General features: G+C 40.3%; 1 protein-coding gene across 1 annotated transcript in view; it reads left to right on the forward strand.

Annotated features, from left to right (window-relative positions):
* Window positions 1-10,091: 10,091 nt before the first annotated feature.
* Window positions 10,092-21,427, forward strand: part of LOC308683165 (60 kDa lysophospholipase-like) — a 37,034-nt gene continuing 25,698 nt past the window's right edge. Inside the window, exon 1 of the mRNA XM_081353477.1 lies at window positions 10,092-10,417. Coding sequence (XP_081209603.1) covers window positions 10,139-10,417 — 279 coding nt within the window. The 5' untranslated portion in view covers window positions 10,092-10,138. The remainder of the gene's footprint in view (window positions 10,418-21,427) is intronic.

Here is a 21,427-nt window from a genome sequence, read left to right on the forward strand (position 1 = left end):
CTAAATCTAAATATTAAATCTAAATGTTAAATCTAAATGTTAAATCTAAATCTAAATGTTGAATTTAAATCTTTCGGGTGAAACTAAATATTCAAAATGCCGGTAACCGGAAGTGCCTAAATAAAAGCTCGAGGAGGTCAGTGTGTGTTAATCACACCAGTGTGTGATCATACGCTCCAGGGACCAGCCAAGACTGATCACACCGGTGTGATTACGTGCGAAAGGGTTAAAGAGGAAATTCTGCAGTTACAAAATCTTCACAAAGATATGCGAGATTTAATTATACAGCAGCAGTCAGCTTCAATAACTCCACAACCACCACAGCATACAAACCAGACATTGGCGTCGGAAGAGAAAAAAAAGTGGGTGGGTCCTCCCCCAGAAAAATGTTACTGGAGTAAATACCATTTCATTCTGGTGCCTTTTAATTAAACAAGTAAACTAAACTCCACTTAACGTCAGGCAGTTCTTTGCCTCCACGTCGTGCATTAAATGCACAGCTATCCGTGGATTATCCCCCAAATATGGTCATCTTCCAGCAATGACAATTTAAAGCTGTTATTATTGATGTTTGCAACGCAATATTTGACTGGAAAGGTACAACGGGCGGTTACTTTCTTCAGTTGCGGCTCGTTAAGAAATATAATGTAGCGTATCAGCGGAAATGGAGTTTAATTTATTAATTTTAATTAAAAAAATTATTTATTTTAATTCCTCAAGTGGAATGTATTTGACTGACGGCGGTCTGAAAAGCGAACAGACAAATGCGCTGAATTAGAGACGGTAAAAGTGAGTGGGTCCAATATTATTGATCTTAAAAAGTGGGTGGGTCCTGTCCTACCCATATACAATGGTTCCGACGCCCATGAAACCAGACTCCAGTGCCATTACCCAGAACCATACATAGACCACCTCAGATAGAAGCACCGACTCCAGCTCCCCGCACTCCACAACCTACTCCACGCAGAGTTCAAGTACAACCCAGAGGGAGTCCCTTTAAGCCTGGTGCTAAATCAAGTCCACGGCCTATCACTGTTCATAATCTGCCATATTCTTCTCCCACGGGCGGCCTCTTAGCACTATATGTCCAGAGACATCCTACAGGGGCCCACAACCGACAATTCCATGTTTCACACGTCGTGACCATAGCGAGTTTGCTCGTTTAAAGCTAGCCCTTGACAATCTGCTTCCCAATGATGCGACTGAGCTCTTTAAGTTTTAAGTCCTTCTATAGACCACTTGAAGTTTGAAGAAGCACGCCTAATTGCTGACTCATTCCTCAATTCCCCTTGGCCATTAGGGCTGAAACGATTAGTCGACATTGTCGACAACGTCGACAATAAAAAATTGTCGACAAATATCTTTGTTGTCGAGTAGTCGTTTGATCCCACGTGACTTAATGTAAGGGCCTGCAATATCGCGATTTGACCGCTACGGCGCTGTAGCGCTAGAGTGTAATGCAGCCGTTACAAATGCTATTGCGGTAGAAGAAAACAGTGCGAATTATGACGGAGTGCAAACGAATCCGAACTAGCTAACTTAAGTGTGTGAAAGTTTCACAAAACTTCAAACCAAGAATGCTGTCGTGTGCAATACATGCAAGGCGTAACTTGCTTTTCACGGGAGCACAACATGCATGTTAAAGCACTTAAAGAGGAAAAACCCGGCACGAGATGAGCCGGTGAGAGGTGAATGTTCTCCAGCTGGAGCTAACGTAAATAACTACTAGCCTACTAATAATAGCAATAATATTAACAATAATAATATAATTACAGCAATGTGATGATTATTTTTGCATAGAATAAAGCTTGATCGAGCTTAGGAGTCAGGGCTGTTTTTATTATTGTAACTATTAGTTATTACAGTCTTATCACTTGCCTGTATTTTGTTCCATATTCATGAAGACTTACAAAAAGAGATGTTATGAAGAATATCATGTCTGTTGATTTTTTATACTGTAAATTAAAAGGTGAATGAGAATGTCTCTGTCAGCTCAGCTGTCAATTATTTTTTTTTAAATTGTGTTCTTATAATAATTGTTTGCAGTTTAAGTTTGTCTGTAATGCAGCTGATCATTTTTTTTGTTTATTTTTTTCTATTGAAAGAGAACCGAATATTTAACCAATGCTTTTTGCATTTGTTTAGTTGGCTCAAAGTTCATTAAACCAACCATTTCAAAAGCTGAAGTGATTTTCTTTTTTTATATTATAGTTAGAATATGTATAACTCAGTGTTTTAACTAATTGAAAAGGCTGAATAATCGTTCCAAACTTACTGATCAGTCGGCGAAATAATCGACGATTAGTCGATTAATCGTTCTAATAATCGTTAGATTAATCGATTATCAAAATAATCGTTTGTTGCAGCCCTATTGGCCATACACAGACACTATGACTGCACTTACTGACAGATTTGGAAGACCTCACCAGTTGGCCCTAACTAAGATAGCAGCAGTCATGGATGCCCCTGATGTTCAGCCTGGAGATTTGGCCAGTTTCGATAGGTTTGCCCTTCAAATCCAAGCTCTTGTGGGTCTCCTGAGGACATTGGGTCCTGAAGGTAATGTGGAGTTACAGTGTGGGTCACATGTAGTCCGTCTGCTCACTAAACTCCCTCCAGATTTACGAGCATCATTCAGACGATACATGCCTTATCAATCTGGTGTAGTCTACACTTTACTGGACCTGGCTGAGTGGCTCAAGTTTGAATCCTTGTGCCAAGACTGTGATGATTTTCTGAATTTCTGAAATTCAAGATAGGAGCAAAGACGTAAAACGGCGCAGCAAAGATCAGGCTCTGTAGTTAAGTCCAGATTTGCCACTGTTCTTCATGGAGCTGATCAAACCCCTAACACAGCTACACAGGTACTGTCATCCTTCAAGCCAACCAAGACAGCACAGAGACCTGAACAAAGCAAAGTGTTGTGCCCATACTGTGACAGTACAGAGCATTTCCTAAGCCAGTGTCCCATCTTCCAGAAATTCAGTAAAGAGGAGATGATAAAATGGATTAAAGACAACAACCGTTGCTGAAAATGTGGACGTCACATTTAGCAAAAAATTGCTCCCTGAGAAAACCCTGCCGTCTGTGTAATGGGAAACACATTTAAATCCTTCACGAAGGTAACGACCGGTCTCAGACAGAGAGGGTACCTGCCTAGTGAGTTCCACAAATGAGTCCCTGTACCTGGACAGGCCTGAAAGTTCCAAACATGTTCTGCTGAAAGTGGTTCCTGTTGTCTTACAACACAAGAATCAAACCCTAAACACCTATGCAGTACTTGACGATGGATCTGAAAGAACCATGCTACTTCCAGCTGCAGCTCAGAAACTAGGGCTTAAGGGACAGACTGAGGACCTTGCATTAAGAACAATTCGACATGATGTCAAGAAACTTCATGGGGCCTCCGTTTCCTTTAGTGTACGCTCAATGTCACAGCCAGAAAAGAGCTACCAGATCCAGAACGCATTTACCTCTGAGCACGTACGTTTGGCCGAGCACTCTTACCCCACTAAAATGCTCCAGCAGAAATACTGGCACTAAGGCATCCCGTTGCAGCCCATTCTCAAAGCGCATCCTCTCCTTCTAATAGGTGCAGATCATCCTCATCTGATTACCCCTATTGAGCCGGTTCGCCTTGGCCCACCTGGAGGTCCAGCGGCAATTAGAACTAGACTGGGTTGGGTGTTACAAGGACCAACCCGCCTTCTACAGCAACAGTTTCAGCCTCAGCAATGCCTGCACCTCTCCGTCACTCCTCAAATGGAAGAACTTTTCCGGAATGTTGAGAGACTTTGGCAAGGAGATGCCATTCCCCACAAAAATAAAAGACTAGTCACACGATCTAAACAAGATTAGAAAGCAATGGACTTGCTACAAGTTAAAACCACCAGAGTGATAGTAGATGGAGTGATGCGCTATGCCACACCCCTATTGAGCAAGGCTGACATGCCTCACCTCAATGCCTCCAAAGACTCTGTCATGCCCAACCTGAGAAACACAGAGCAGCGGTTAACTAAAGACCCTGTAAAGGCATCAGCATACAAAGAAGATATCAAAAGGCTGGAGGAAAGCAATTATGTGGTTAAACTTAAAACAGACTCTGTGATTGATGAGGAAGAATCATGGTTTATTCTCCATCACATGGTTCATCATAACGGCAAAAACAGAGTGGTGTTCAACTGCTCTTTTGAATACAAGGGGCATAACCTCAACAACCACCTCCTTGCCGGACCTGCACTAGGCCCTTCCCTTTTGGGGGTTCTGTTGAGTTTCAGGGAGCATACTGTTGCATAAAGTGGAGTGGAGACATAAAAGGTATGTTTCATCAGGTCCGCCTACTGCCTGAAGACAGAAACCTACTCTGCTTTGTCTGGCGTGATCTTGAAACAAATAACCCCCCCAGCATTTATGAGTGGCAAGTGCTTCCCTTTGGCACAACTTGCAGCCCTTGCTGTGCTATCTATGCCTTACAGCAGGGGTGGGGAACGTTGATCCTGGAGGGCCATTGTCCTGCAGAGTTTAGCTCCAACCCTAATCAAACCCACCTGAAGCTAATCAATGTCTTCAGGATTACTGAAGTTGCAGGCAGCCGAATGTTTTTTCCAGGGTTGGAGCTAAACTCTGCAGGACAATGGCCCTCCAGGATCAACGTTCCCCACCCCTGCCTTACAGCATCATGCTTTAGAAAACACCAAGCTAAATGACTCCCTCAGATCAGCAGTCGATAGGAACTTTTACGTAGACAACTGCCTAAAGAGCGTAATGTTCCCAGATGAGACCAAGCAATTAGTGGATGGGTTACGAGAACTTCTTGCCAGTGGTGGCTTTGAGATCCGTCAATGGGCTGCCAACATGCCAAATGTCATTGATCATCTACCTAAAGAGGCTCGTTCAGACCTGAACACTGAGCTTTGGCTGTCACATGACAAAGTTGAACCACAAGAATCCACTCTTGGATTGAGATGGAACTATGACTCAGACATCCTAAACTATGACATATAAACATCGCCCGGTACCAGAAACCACACCCTCAATGCGCCACATTTATAAGGTGACAGAAACCTATGATCCTCTGGGATATATTCTCCCTTTCACCACCCGTGCAAAAATCCTGATCCAACAGCTGTGGAACAAACAAAGAGATTGGGATGACCCCATGTTGTCAACAGACCTATTGAAAGCCTGGAACGGGTGGGAGAATGAGCTCCCTTGTCTTTCTGAGGTTACCATTCCACGGTGCTATGTCTCAGCAGCTATGGACCAACCCAGTGTTACACGACAAATTCATATCTTGAGATATACCTGAGAAGTGAGGACAAAGAAGGCCGAATTCAGCTTGCATTCTTGATGGCCAGATCCAAAGTTGCCCCCAAACAGAAACAAACTATCCCTAGACTAGAGCTGTGTGCAGCATTTATTGGTGCTCAATTGGCAAAGCTGCTAGAAACCGAACTTACAATAGAAATAAGCCAAGTGGTCTTGTGGTCTGATTCCACCACAGTCCTTTCCTGGTTGAAATCAGAGTCTTGTAGCTTTAAAGTCTTCGTAGGGACTAGGATTTCAGAAAATCCAAGACCTTGTTGATCAGCATGAATGGCGATACGTAGATTCTCTCCGAAGCCCTGCAGATGACCTCACAAGGGGTCGCAGCCTAAAAGAACTTGCGTCACCAAATAGATGGAGTCAAGGCCCACCATTCTTACTACAGACTGAATCAGAGTGGCCAGCTATGCCAGTTCTTAATCCTCCTGAGGATGAAATGGAGAAGAGAAAGAGTGTATTCTGCGGTGTCACCAGAGTATCAAACCCCTTGAACCCCAGTGAGTACAGTACATGGAAGGACCTTGTTGAAGCCACAGTCCAGCACAGTCAAAGTGACCCAAACCAACTCAGTCCAGCTACGGCTAAAGACTACGTGAAGGCAGAATGCTTCATCTTCCAGAATATCCAGTGTGACAGCTTTTCAGAGGAATATGAACGATTGAAAGCTGGTAAGCCTGTATCCACTACGAGCCGCTTACTCACTGTATCACCAGAGTTTGATGGAATCAGTCAGCTTATACGAGTTGGAGGACGTCTACGTCGTGCTGAAGGTCTAGAACTCCAGGCAATTCACCCAATAGTTCTGGATTCTCCCCATCCAGCAACCAAACTGCTCATACAGTAAGCTCTGTCACCCAGGAACAGAACGAGTATTTGCTGAAATGAGTAGAAATGTGTGGATACTGAGAGGTCGTGAAGCAATTCGCAAATTCCAGCACAACTGCATAGAATGTCGCAAGTGGAAGGCCAAAGCTGAGGTCCCTAAAATGGCTGATCTACCCCTAGCCCGTCTAAGACTTCACAAACCTTCTTTCTACAGCACTGGGATGGACTGTTTTGGTCCCTTCCAAATAAAAGTAGGACGACGCTGTAAAAAAAGATGGGGTATAATATTCAAGTGTTTGACCACTCGATGTGTACACATTGAGCTCCTGACATCCATAGACACAGATTCCTTCCTTATGTCTCTGAGGAGATTTATTGCATGTCGAGGCACCCCACCTGAACTGCTTTCTGACCAGGGCACCAATTTCCAGGGTGGAGAGAGAGAATTAAGAGAAGCTTTAATAAACTGTAGCCCAGAGCTTCAACAACATCTTGCCAAACAAAAAATCACCTTCCTCTTCAGCCCTCCTAGTGCTCCCCACTTTGGTGGCATCTGGGAGAGAGAAATCCGATCCCTCAAAAATGCCCTTCGTACAGTAGTAGGTTCACAAACAGTGACAGAAGAAGTGCTTCAAACTGTGCTTATTGAGGGAATTCTCAATAGCAAGCCCCTAGGATATGTCTCCTCCAATGTAGCTGACCTGGATCCAGTCACCCCAAATCTCCTACTCATGGGGCAGCCAGACAGCTCTCTACCTCACTACCTCATGTGATGTACCCCGCTACTGAGCTCATCGGACGACGTAGATGGAGACAGAGTCAAGTCCTCACTGATCATTTCTGGTCAAGCTTTATGAGGCACTACTTGCCTAACCTCCAGTTACGACAGAAATGGCATGCAATAACTAAACCCATTACGGTCGGATCTGTTGCAATGTTGGTTGACCCTCAGCTACCCCGTGCCCTCTGGTTAATTGGAAGAGTAGTCAGGACATTCACTGGGGCGGATGGACATGTAAGGTCTGTAGAAATCAACGTTAAAGGCAGGTTATATACGCGACCTGTTGCCTGTCTCATTCCTTTACCAGAGATAACTGACACTAAGTAACTTAGATGCAGGAACAAATATGCCCCTGCATATTCGGGGGCGGCAATGTTAAGGAGATCTAACCAATCAGCGACAAACTTATTGGTGACTTCGGCAAAGGACGTTAGGTGGCGAGATAGAAACTTCCCGAACAGTTAGCAAGCAGAGTTAAGAGAAGAACACGCCTTGTATCTTCCATCTTCCTGTATCTTAATCTTCAGAGTTTACCTTCTGTGTGTGCGTTCATGACAAAATGTAAGTCTATTTACTTATTTGTGCTCTTTAGTATAGTTATCTGTCATGTTACAGTTTGATTAATGTAAATTATCGAGTTGTTTATCTATTTAGTGTCCACTGCATTTACCTCGTACTGACTGCCACAAATATAACATATATAGAAAGTAATTTGTTATTTAAGTTATTACTGGCTTTATTCCTTGCTTGTGATTAATTTAATTACTGTGAAGTTTATAGTATTTGTCGTATTTCCGTAACCCTGCCGATATATGATGATTACTCAGCGTTTTCTCAGAGACATCATGAAACATCTAGCGGTTAATTTCGGTAGTGCAGTACAAACCCTGATAATTGTATTGAATGTAGAATGACATGTACATTATTATTATTATGTATAAATACTGTAATTACTTTATTATAATTTGTTGTAATACTTTGTTTTAATTACACAATTGTAATGTTGTTCATTTGTTTATTTCAGACCACACATATACACACTAGTAAAGTATAGATGAGAAGATTCTGAATCCTGTGATGTGTTTTGATTGACACCCTGAGGCGAGCACAATCACCTAATCAGCACATTAGTCAAAACTCCTTTACAACGATGATTGACTAAACACAGGTACACTAGTTACAGGGTTGCCAATTCTCACGCATTCAGCCTGAGACTCACGCAATTTACACTTTTCACACGCTCTCATGCCAAACATCCATTTTCTCACGCAGAGAAAAACCGCAGAACAAAGAGGACACTGACTCCTAATTTCCACCAACTGCGGAACGGCTGCGGATCCGCTCCGGAACGCTGGCGGAGACAATAGGTTTCCATTAAAGTCAATGTGTGTATTTTCACTGACTGCGGAACGGCTGCGGAATGGCTGCGTTCCAAATCCGGCGATCCGCAGCCCTCCGGAGCAGATTCGCAGAGCTTCTATTTTTGCCGGATGCCGGAGAGCTCCGCAGCAATTCAGCACTTATATCACGCAATCATACGTGAATTCGCGAGATCTCGTGGGTCCTCGTGACTTCAGCTGTTAGTCATGGCCCCAGCCGTTCCGCAACAAATCAGGTGTGGTGAAAAATCTGGTCACTTTGGTGTGATGAGTCCGGGCTTAGGACCCGAGTAGTATGCCTGATCTAAAACATAGCTAGCATTCTGTCATTTATTTAAATGTCTAATCTGTTAATAAGAAAAATAGTAATAAACACAAATAAACATTATTTTATGGCTCTTTTAATAAATAAAAGTGTACTTGTAAACATATTGCGCTGATTATTACGATAAAAAATAATGACAATTATGATTGCATTACGAACTGCTGTGAATACGGTAAGGCAGTATCAGTGCAGTATAAGCTCAGGTAAAGCTCATAGCACGATCATCGGATAACGTTAGCTGTATGCTATGCTATTATCTAAGCTACTGTAACTAAAAAAACACACTAACAACGAGAAATGTTTCATTTCACAATCTATAGCTTCGGTTAAATACTAGTATATGAAACGTATAATTTAAAATACATTAAATACATTAATGACTTGTTATAGTGTAGTACAAATGTACAAAGGTCTTCTATAATAAAATGATTTTGTATGATTTGTAACCAGGCACTAAAGCGATTACCCCTAAAACGTGCTTTGAACCAATCGGATTGCTTGGGTCCTAAGCCCGGACTCATCACACCAAAGTGACAGGATTATTCACCACACCGGACCTGGTGGGTATTGTAGGACAGCGGAGCACGGATCCGACACGCAGCGGTGCCGATCCGCAGCCGTTCCACAGTTGGTGAAAATCCGGGGTGACACCGTCAGAGTAGACAGAGCAGGTTACTTTTGATATGATAAAAATGCTCAGCTCTCAGGTTCTGTCCATTTTATTATGAAATTCAGACAATAAATACCGTTTTGGCGCTTGTAAATGTGAAGCGACAGATCGCTGTAGTGCCTCAGGTCAAGTAAACCGATCATCTGTCACTTTTTATTTAAAGATACAGTACAACTTACCGAAAGGTATTTATGCCTCATATGTAATATCGATCAATCAGTGTTTTTCAATCACGGAAAGAGGTCACTAAAACAGCAGGAGAACAATTATGTCCCAGAACTTTACATTTACCTCAGGAAAACCATAGCACCTTAGTTGACTAGAAAAAAATAGCTAGTATTTTGCTAAATATGTGCACTATATTACATATTTATTATATTTTTACTTAAAGTAGAACTCCGGCCAATTTTTAAGTTAATCTTGATCATTAGACCTATGTGAGTCCTGTCTATAGAAAAAAAAAAAAAAACGAACCGGATCGGTGCTTGCAACACGGAGATACTACAGCTAATGTCCAGAGCTCCCACTCAGCTATAACGGCAGTTATGGGGGCATATACATAAAGGGTGTCTTTGTGCCTGTTAACAGACACAAAATGCAATTAAAATGTCTTTCCAACATGAACAGGGCCCTTACATGACAACAAGATGCGTTTAGCAACTTAGCCATTGTTTAAATTCACCTAAATAGTGTTTTAGACGGCTAGCTGTATCGCGCTGAAGTCCCATGGGAACCCCTTTGTAGCCGGAAAAAGGCAAACAACAGTCTGCAGGTGGGAGGAGCGTCGAGTGTGTGAAGAGTGATGATCGGAGTTGTTCACAAGTGAAGAAGAAATGGTTCGTGTTTGTGCCGTTCCGAATTGTGACAACAGAATGCGAAAATACAAGAATTTACATTTTCATCGTCTTCCTTTCCATGACCTCGATATTCTGCAGTTATGGCTAGTTGTACTTCAGCTTGATGTGCAAACTCCCATAAGAGTACTACGCGCTAAAGATTACCGCATTTGCAGCGAATACTTTGAAAAAGATGACTACACAGACACAACACAGCGGGGCCGGTTGAAGAAAAATGCCATTCCGTGGACGAAGACGCGTGCAACCACTGTGGAGGTAATGTAAACTTTATTTATCCTTCCATTTGTGCACACGCGGCTTGAGGAGAGATGTGCCCCAGACAGCAAACAGTCATTGAAACTATGTTAAATCAACATTCCTTTTTCAACAATAAGTCATTGAATCAACATCGAACTCAGATGTTGATTCTACATCATTTTGCACCCTGTTTTAATATTGAAACAACGTTGAAATCCTGTCCATAGATCAACGGAATTTCAATGGTATTTCAATTATCAGGAATATTGAAACAATGTTGAAATTTCAACTAAACTAAGGATCAACGTGATTTCAATGGAATTTTAATCGTTTTTAAATGTTAATTTTAAATGTAATGCCATAATTTAAATAGCCTGCTTTATCTACAGCCAGTAGTCATAGAACATTTGAAATCTCGTATAAAACACTGAACACACCACACTAAAACAAATTCATTTTTATAAGCCTTTTTATTTAATTATTTGTACTCTTTATTTACACTTCAATGTCCTCTGATGCCAAATATTTTGTCGTACAGTCCCTCCTGCCCGGTCTGGCGCATAGCGCAGCCACTTTTGCACAGCCTGTGGGTGACGGCGGCTGTCCCCATCTGCTAAGTAGAGCATCTAAAACAGAAAATAAAATCACAATGCAAAAAATTAGCATTCAAGTTAAACAGAACACATATTTTAAACACTTGGAACAAATTCAAATTCAATATAGGCTAAATAACTGGATACTTAGGCTATAACTAAGTAAATAGTAAATGTATTGATTAGAGTTACCAGACAAAAGATTTTTCCGGTCGACTAATTGCACATTTATATTAATTTCTCTTTAAATACTGGGTGCATGCAGGAATATATAGCATACGCCCGAGCACATGCGTAAATCTCACCGCAAATCTCAGGCAAAAACAGGCTAATAATAATAAATAGGCTATGTCTATAAAATTAACGAGGTATTTTAATTGTTTCTATATGAAGTATGGGGCTAACTATATGTCGATGACTTTTCAACAATGCGTCGTTTCCCGGTCAACTATAAATCAATGACTTTTCAACACATTCAGCGATCGCCCGGTAAACCAAATATCAATGCTTAATCAATCATAAAGATAACTATAGATCAATGTTGTTCCAATATTGTTGCCATCAACATTAATAACATCAGGTTTTCATCGATATGGTAATGGTGATTCAACATTTATTTTACATTGAAATTTCGATATCAACCATAATGATGATTCAGATGGAAAAACAATGTTTATTCAATGTTGGCTTGCTGTCTCTTTTTGAGTTATTATTGTTTGAGTTCATCCACTTGTTCCCTCCTGATTAGTTTCCCTTTATTAGTTCCCTCTTGTTTGCAGTCTGTGTCGGTACGTTGTCTTTTGTTTCCTGTTCCCCGAGATCTTCCAGAGTGTTCATATGTTATTGTTTTTGTATTTACTTAGTTCTGTTTTCCCTAGTGATGGCCAAATGAAGCGTTCCGAAGCATTATTGCTTTGATACAATTGTGTCGAAAATGGTTCATTACTTGAAGCTTCATTCAGATAGAAATTGCAGCACCATCTCCTGGTGAAGTAAATGTAATGCAACAAAGCTGACAACCATAAAATGCAAGTAACGCCCCGTTTATTACGTGTTCACCGAGGCGATCAAAGCTGAAACAGTGTTAGTGCTTCTCATTTATGTAGGTGAATTTTACAGATACTGATGAATTTCATGTGTTCACCTTGATAATAAAACATTAAGCATGATGTGTGTGTGTGTAATTATTTCTTTAGACAAGGACAGAAGATCAGACCAGCTTAAAAAAAGTTGGAAACCATCACAGAAATTCTAATGGGTTTATATTAAAATAGGAACCATTGGCTTTTACCATTTAAACCACTACATAATTATTTTTTGTAACTGTGTGTTTGGGACATATTCCATTAGGATTTAATGCCCCCACCAATACAACCCAACACATATCATAGACCCACAGAGACCACTATAATTCCCATTTCAACCAATAAAATTCCCATGAAAACCATTAAATCCAATAGAATTTCTGTAATGGTTTTTTATGGTTTTTTTTTACCTTTTTACCTTTAAAAATACAGCCGCCAGGTTTCAAACCTGTCAACACTGGATTGGGCTGTCAAAGCAGTCAGGTGGTTCACTACAGGAGTGAACCAGTGTGTTTGCTTCAGAAGTCATTTTCACGTGACTAGTGACGTAATGATACAAGCTCCGAAGCAGTGGTTCATTGCAAGGACCGTTCGAGTTCGAAGCAAGCTTCGGAGCGTCAGTGTCAGACGTAACATCACTAGTTTTCCCCCTCGTGGGTTTTGTTTTGTGTTTTTATTAATAAATACTTCTCCAGCTTTTGAGTCCTCACACCTTTTGTTTGTAGTCTGCCGTGACAGAACGTACCGACCATTATGAGGACTCAGCGGAGAAGAGAGGCGCAACCAGTCTCCTGTCCGCAATGGGAGCAGATTCTCCGGTTTCAGGAGTTGGTCTCCCTCCGTCAGCAGGGGATGGAGGTGAGGGTGTTCGGTCAGAGGTTCCGTCGCGCTGCTGAAGGGCTGAACCTGGGCGAGGAGGCTTGCAGGGATCTGTTTAATTATGCGCTGGATGAACCGATGGACTGGCTGACCTGTAGAGCTTTTGATCAAGTCGGTTTTGAGGCGACGGTGGAGGATTTCATTTGGGCCTGGGTCTTCGGACAATAGGGCCACCACCGAGCCTGTCCACGTCACGCCTGCCGAGCCTGTGTCTTCGGACAAGATGGCCGCCGCAAAGCCTGTTCACGTCACGTCTGCCGAGCCTGTGCTTTTGGAGATGATGACCGACGCCGAACCTGTGGCTTCTGAGCCGGTGGTGTCTGTTCCTGAGCTGGTGGTGTCTGTTCCTGAGCCGGTGGTGTCTGTTCCTGAGCCGGTAGTGTCTGTTCTTGTTCCTGAGCCGGTGGTGTCTGTTCCTGAGCCGGTGGTGCCTGTTTCTGTGCCCTGGCCGCCCGAGGGGTCGTCTCCGCCCTGGCCGCCCGAGGGGTCGTCTCCGCCCTGGCCGCCCGAGGGGTCGTCTCCGCCCGGTCGCCCGAGGGGTCGTCTCCGCCCTGGCCGCCCGATGGACTGTCTGTTCCGCCCTGGCCGCCCGAAGGAATGTCTCCGCCTTGGCCGCCCGAGGGAGAGTCTCCGCCCTGGCCGCCAGATGAACTGTCGTCTCCACTCTGGCCGTCTGCACAGCCTGCTCCGTCCTAGCCTCCCGAACCCTGTGGGCCACTCTGGTGTCCCAAACATTTTGTTTCTCCCGTCTCGCCCTGGTCTGTCCCTCCCGTCCCGCCCTGGTCTGTCCCGCCCTGGTCTGTCCCTCCCGTCCCGTCCTGGTCTGTCCCTCCCGTCCCATCCTGGTCTGTCCCTCCCCGCCCTGGCCTGTCCCTCCCATCCCGCCCTGGTCTGTCCCTCCCGTCCCGTCCGGGTCTTATGGAGCGTCTGGTAGCCGCTCCGTAGGGAGGGGGAAATGTCACATGCCTGTCCTGTCTTTTTGAGTTATTATTGTTTGAGTTCATCCACTTGTTCCTTCTGATTAGTTTCCCTTTATTTGTTCCCTCTTGTTTGCAGTCTGTGTCGGTACGTTGTCTTTTGTTTCCTGTTCCCCAAGATCTTCCAGAGTGTTCATAGTCTGTTATTGTTTTTGTATTTACTTAGTTCTGTTTTCCCCCTCGTGGGTTTTGTTTTGTGTTTTTATAAATTTGAGTTAACCCAACATCTTAATGCTTTTTTTAATCAAAATTACTAATTTATTTAAGATATGCCTACTAACTGGCATAATAGTGTTGCAAAACTGTCAAGTAAGCTGGAAAAATGTTAAATGACAGGTGGAAAGAAGAGTATTGCTATACATTTGTAAAGCAACTTTTCACTCTACACAGTTGCACAGGGTAGTGGAAAAACAGACAATACAAGCGATATACACATGCTGTTGAGAGAGAAAACGGCTGCTACATCGGCAGATATGTATATATCTGCACAATGAATGACACAGACAGAAAGGATGACAAACACCCCCCAAAACAGCACATCTACCACCATGACATATGTTTATCGCCTCGCTAATACTGATTCAATTCATCAGCTCATTATACACATGAACGGGATTAACTTAGGGAGACATCTAAATGTGCAGTGTCTGGGTATCAGGACCAAGACTGCACTGCATGTGCCTATATGGTGTATCAGGCAAATAAACAAAAACATTTTTACATTGGATAAGGCAACTTTTCCGTGAATTTGAAGTTCCTAAAATTGTTGTCACATGATGTTGCAAGGTTATATTTGACCATTAAAATTACATGGTCATCATAATTTGTGAATAATTGCAAAACTGTTACCAATCATGGGTTATCATAGATATATGCTTACTTGACAGATAACAGTTTCACAACACTCTAAAGAATTATTCTGCCAGTTATTTGGCATATCTTAAATAAATGACTAATTTTGATTTAAAAAATCCTTAAGATGTTGGGTTTACTCAATAATATTATATAAATATTTCTGAATGTATAATTCAGAAATATTGAACGTATAACATAGCTTTAAATCAATTAAACAAATATTAAAGGGTTAGTTCACCCAAAAATGAAAATTCTGTAAGTAATTACTCACCCTCATATTGTTCCAACCGCGTAAGACCTTCGTTCATCTTCGGAACACAAATTAAGATATTTTTGATGAAATCTGAGAGCTGTCTGAATCCTCCATAGGCTGCTATGTGACCGAAACTTGCTGGCCCAGAAAAGTTATTAAAGAGATCGTTAATATAGTCCAAGTGACTCCAGTGGCTCAATCTTAAGTATATCAAGCGACGAGAATACTTTTTGTGCGCAAAAACAAACAAAAATAACGACTTTATTCCACTTTTCATTTCCTTCTCTCTGGGCCTCGTAGTGTTTTTGCGCTGCGCGTCTGTGTTGTACGTCATCATGCATCACCCACATGACCGGCGTCGGCCAATAGTGAGCCTACGTGGTGACGTGTAACACAGACGCGCTGCGCAAAAACACTACGCGAACCAACTAGAGGTCCAGAGAGAAGGAAATGAATAGTGGATAGTCGTTATTTTTGTTTGTTTTTGCGCACAAAAAGTATTCTCGTCGCTTGATATACTTAAGATTGAGCCACTGGAGTCACTTGGACTATATTAACGATCTCTTTAATAACTTTTCTGGGCCAGCAAGTTTCGGTCACATAGCAGCCTATGGAGGATTCAGACATGGCTCAGATTTCATCAAAAATATCTTAATTTGTGTTCCGAAGATGAACGAAGGTCTTACGGGGTTGGAACAATATGAGGGTGAGTAATTACTGACAGAATTTTCATTTTTGGGTGAACTAACCCTTTAAAATAAAGTCAGGACAACTCAATTTTATTAGGCTTTGGAAAGCTCAAGAGCTGAAAAAGACTCATTATTCATATTCTCAGGATGCTCTTCACAACTAGAATAAGCAGTAAACATGTCAAATAGTAGCTAGTACGAAACTTAATTGACTACCAATCATGAATTAACTCTATATTTATAAACAGTATAGGCCTAGTAGGTCAACTAGTAGTAGTAGTAGTAGTAATCTATGCTTATCTTTCTTAAATTCCTATATATATGTGTGTGTGTGTGTGTGTGTGTGTGTGTAGGCCTATGTATATGTATATATATATATATATATATATATATATATATATACATACATATATATATATATATATATATATATATATATATATATATATACATATATATATATACATATATATATATATTATATATATATATATATATATATATATTACATATGTATATATACACACATATATATATACATATATACACATATATATACATACATATATATACATATATACATACATATATATATACATCATACATATATATATACATATATATATATATATATATACATATACATATATATATACATATATATATATATATATATATATATATATATAATATATATATATATATATATATATATATAATACATATATATATATATATATATATACATATATATATATATATATATGTGTGTGTGAATATATGAAGAGTTCAGATGCAAAAGCCTCTAAGTGCCATCTGAAATTTTCTGATAATTTTTATCAAGCTTGTATTTTTAATTTCACTTAAATGACAATTTTCATAATTTTCATTTCATTTAAGTGAAATTACTGAACTTAAATATACAAGCTTGATAAAAATTATCAGAAAATTTCAGATGGCACTTAGAGGCTTTTGCATCTGAACTCTTCATATAGGCTACACACATCTATCTATCTATCTATCTATCTATCTATCTATCTATCTATCTATCTATCTATCTATCTATCTATCTATCTATCTATCTATCTATCTATCTATCTATCTATCTATCTATCTATCTATCTATCTATCTATCTATCTATGCATAGATTACTACTACTATACTACTACTAGTTGATACTTACGGAAGCCCTGAACGGCTGAACCACAACATTAAAAAAAAAAAACAATGTAAAGAAACATTACAAGAATAAAGTCGTAACATTTTGAGAAAAGTCAAAATTAAGATATTGCCTAGTCTTCCGTAGAAGTTCTTTGTATGTGGTCTGTCTCTTTCTCTCTCTCTCTGTATGTGGTCTGTCTCTCTCTCTCTCTCTCTCTCTCTCTCTCTCTCTCTCTCTCTCTCTCTCTCTCTCTCTCTCTCTTTCTCTCTATCTGTATGTATGTATGTATGTCTGTCTGTATGTATATATGTGTGTGTGTGTGTGTGTGTGTGTGTGTATAAATGCGTTCGTCGAACTGCTTCGGACATGGATCTATCGTAGCTTTTTACTTTTATTTGGGCTTTCAACAAAAGGAAATTCTACAGGTGCCAATAACATGCATTACAATGGCGTTATAGACGAGCACACAGACTCCGCCGGAGTTGGTACCACAATCCTGGTCCAAACTTTATGTGGCACGTTGACTCAAAGCCTACTTCACACTTACAAATAATACAGACAGAATAGGCCTAAATGCGTATCTGGTGTGCTGTCCGAGGAGAGGGCTCCGGGCTCGTATTCGGATAAGAATAAGAAGAAGCCAAGAGTGAGGAGTCGGGGTGGTGGAGGGATGCCCGAAACTGTCAAGGAATGTTAGGTGAGTTGACAGAGTGAATATATGCTTCCTCTCATGCTGATAGGGTAGACATGAAGAATTCAGATGCAAAAGCCTCTAAGTGCCATCTGAAATTTTCCTCTAATGATCATTTTTATAAAGCTTGTATATTTAAGTTAAGTAATTTCACTTAAATGACAATTAATAGGCAATTTGCATTGCCATTTAAGTGAAATTATTGAACTTAAATATACAAGCATGATAAAAATGATCATTCTAGAAGAAAATTTCAGATGGCACTTAGAGGCTTTTGCATCTGAACTCTTCACATGGTAATTGTTTGATGACAAGTTGATTGGATTGATTATTTGAACGTGCTCCTCCCGAACTTTGTTTATGAAACATAGCCTAACGTGTTTTCGTGCTCGTCTGAGAAGGGTCTGACTGCAGAGCCGCAGAGCCACAGTTTCACCCCAGCATTTTTACCCCGCTCATGCGCAGTTTTGGTTTATATTGATATTCAAATATATTAAAAAAGACCTATATTTTTGTGAATTGGTGAATTCCGTGGCCACGAATTAATAATACCTCAGCAGGTTATACTAATTTGTTCCCCCGTTTTACTATATTGTGGCCACGTTGTAATTCGTTAAATCAAAATGAGGGAGGGAATTAGTTGAACGTGTCCACGATTTATTAAAACGAGGGAACAAATAAGTCAGGGCGCATAAAAGAACAAGCAGAGAGAGGATATTTTTTTCCCAGGATGGTAGGGGAAGACTCATGAATATTCATTACCCCTAACCCCACCCCTAAACCTACCCATCACTGGGGTCTATGTGATGACCTACCCCAACCCCGCCCCTAAACCTACCCGTCACTGGGGTTAAGACCAATCAGGGATGACTTTCCTAATGAATATCATGAGTATTCCCCTACCATCCTGGGAAAAAAAATATCGCGCCCTGGACGCGCGCGCGCAGCCCGCACACTGCCTTCAAACAACCATAGACAGTATATAAACAAACAACACGAGCGCTGTATTGCTCTCTCCCTCGCGCTGTCGCGCATATAGTAAAAGGTCGGAAGACCGATTGTGTTTTATAGATTAGTAGTTTGTTCATAAAGTGTTTGGTCATTAAGTGTTTGATTAGAAGTTCAGGAAATCTGAAACTGCGCATGCGCGGGTAAAACTGCTGGGGTAAAACTGTGGCTCTGCGGCTCTGCAGACAGATATTATTGGCTCGTCAACGCCATCTGGGCCGAGAACACTGACTGTGCGTTCACACAGATCGTCAAAGTGGCCGGAAGTCATGCGAGTCGGCGGCGAGCTCCGGTGTGGGGAAAATCGAGTCTGGTTGAAGAGATCAACTCTTTTGCCGCACTCGATTGTTCACCACACCGGCCAGGGCGGCGCGGCGCTTCTTGAACGGCGATAAGATGGCAAGCCATGTGGTTCAGAATTATGCCATAGATTAATCGCGTTTACAGCCAAACGTCGTCAAATACGGCGTTTTAAACCGCATTTGACGGCGCAAAATACGCTGTTGTAATTACAAACGCCGTAAAAAACGCGTGAAATCTGTCAACGACGCCGTATTCGACAGCGTTTTAGTGTGCATGGAAAGCGCCGCTTCTTACGGTGTTCATCTCGCCATATGACGTCGTAAAAAAAAAACGTTTAGGTTGCACGGTTGGTTATTTTTACGCCGTTTTGCTTAGGCTATAGTATAATGAGACACGCCCACCGATTTCCACAGCCAGTAAGTTTGAACTGTTCTCTCCCAATCAATGATGAACTGAGTCAGAACAGACGAATTCATCAAGGATCATTATTTTTTAATCCATAAGAGTTATGGATTTTATCCTGTTTTTTCTCTCTTCACAGAAGCGCTACAGGTGAATATGATGATGAATTCCCCTATTCTATTGCTGCTATTTGTACATGCAGGCTAAAACTAAACCCCTGGGGAAATTGAAGAGTATTGCTATACATTTGTAAAGCAACTTTTCACTCTACACAGTTGCACAGGGTAGTGGAAAAACAGACAATACAAGCGATATACACATGCTGTTGAGAGAGAAAACGGCTGCTATATTGGCAGATATGCATATATCTGCACAATGAATGACACAGACAGAAAGGATGACAAACACCCCCCAAAACAGCAGATCTACCACCATGACATATGTTTATCGCCTCGCTAATACTGATTCAACTCATCAGCTCATTATACACATGAACAGAATTAACTTAGGGAGACATCTAAATGTGCAGTGTCTGGGTATCAGGACCAAGACTGCACTGCATGTGCCTATATGGTGTATCAGGCAAATAAACAAAAACATTTTTACATTGGATTAGGCAACTTTTCTGTGAATTTTAAGTTCCTAAAATGATTGTCACTTGATGTTGCAAGGTTATATATGACCATTAAATTTACATGGTCATCATAATTTGTGAATGTTGCAAAACATATAGTTACCAATCATGGGATGCCATAAATGTGTGTGCTTACTTGACAGATAACAGTTTCACAACACTCTAAAGATTATTCTGCCAGTTAGTTGGCATATCTTAAATGACTAATTTTGATTAAAAAATTCCTTGAGATGTTGGGTTTACTCATATATACAGTATATATATATTTATATATTTATGAATGTATAATTCTGTGCAATATGCATGCATAAATTTAAATCAATTTAAAAAAATTAAATAAAGTCAGGACAACTCAAATTTATTAGGCTTTGGAAAGCTCAAGAGCTGAAAAAGACTCATTATTCATTATTTGTGAATAATTGCAAAACTGTTACCAATCATGGGTTATCATAGATATATGCTTACTTGACAGATAACAGTTTCACAACACTCTAAAGAATTATTCTGCCAGTTATTTGGCATATCTTAAATAAATGACTAATTTTGATTTAAAAAATCCTTAAGATGTTGGGTTTACTCAATAATATTATATAAATATTTCTGAATGTATAATTCAGACATATTGAATGTATAACATACCTTTAAATCAATTAAACAAATATTAAAATAAAGTCAGGACAACTCAATTTTATTAGGCTTTGAAAAGCTCAAGAGCTGAAAAAGACTCATTATTCATATTCTCAGGATGCTCTTCACAACTAGAATAAGCAGTAAACATGTCAAATAGTAGCTAGTACGAAACTTAATTGACTACCAATCTTGAATTAACTCTATATTTATAAACACTATAGGCCTAGTAGGTCAACTAGTAGTAGTAGTAGTAGTAATCTATGCTTATCTTTCTTAAATTCCTCCATGTAATCCATATATATATATATAAAGAGTTCAGATGCAAAAGCCTCTAAGTGCCATCTGAAATTTTCTTCTAGAATGATAATTTTTATCAAGCTTGTATATTTAAGTTCAGTAATTTCACTTAAATGAAATTAAAATTACCTATTAATTGTCATTTAAGTGAAATTACTGAACTTAAATATACAAGCTTGATAAAAATGATCATTCTAGAAGAAATTTTCAATCAAGAATCATATCTATCTATCTATCTATCTATCTATCTATCTATCTATCTATCTATCTATCTATCTATCTATCTATCTATCTATCTAAGCATAGATTACTACTTCTATACTACTACTAGTTGATACTTACGGAAGCCCTGAACGGCTGAACCACAACATTAAAAAAATCCGTAAAAAAATACAAATAAAATCTAGCATTTCAAGATTAATCTCGAAATATTTTGAGATTATAGTAGAAATATTTCGAGATTAAAGTATAAACATTTCAAGAATAAAGTCGTAACATTTTGAGAAAAAAGTCCAAATTAAGATACTAGTCTTCCGTAGAAGTTCTTTGTGTGTGGTCTGTCTCTCTCT

The sequence above is a fragment of the Scardinius erythrophthalmus genome (genome assembly GCF_964197995.2).
Source record: "Scardinius erythrophthalmus genome assembly, chromosome: 22".
Classification (NCBI taxonomy): Eukaryota; Metazoa; Chordata; class Actinopteri; order Cypriniformes; family Leuciscidae; genus Scardinius; species Scardinius erythrophthalmus.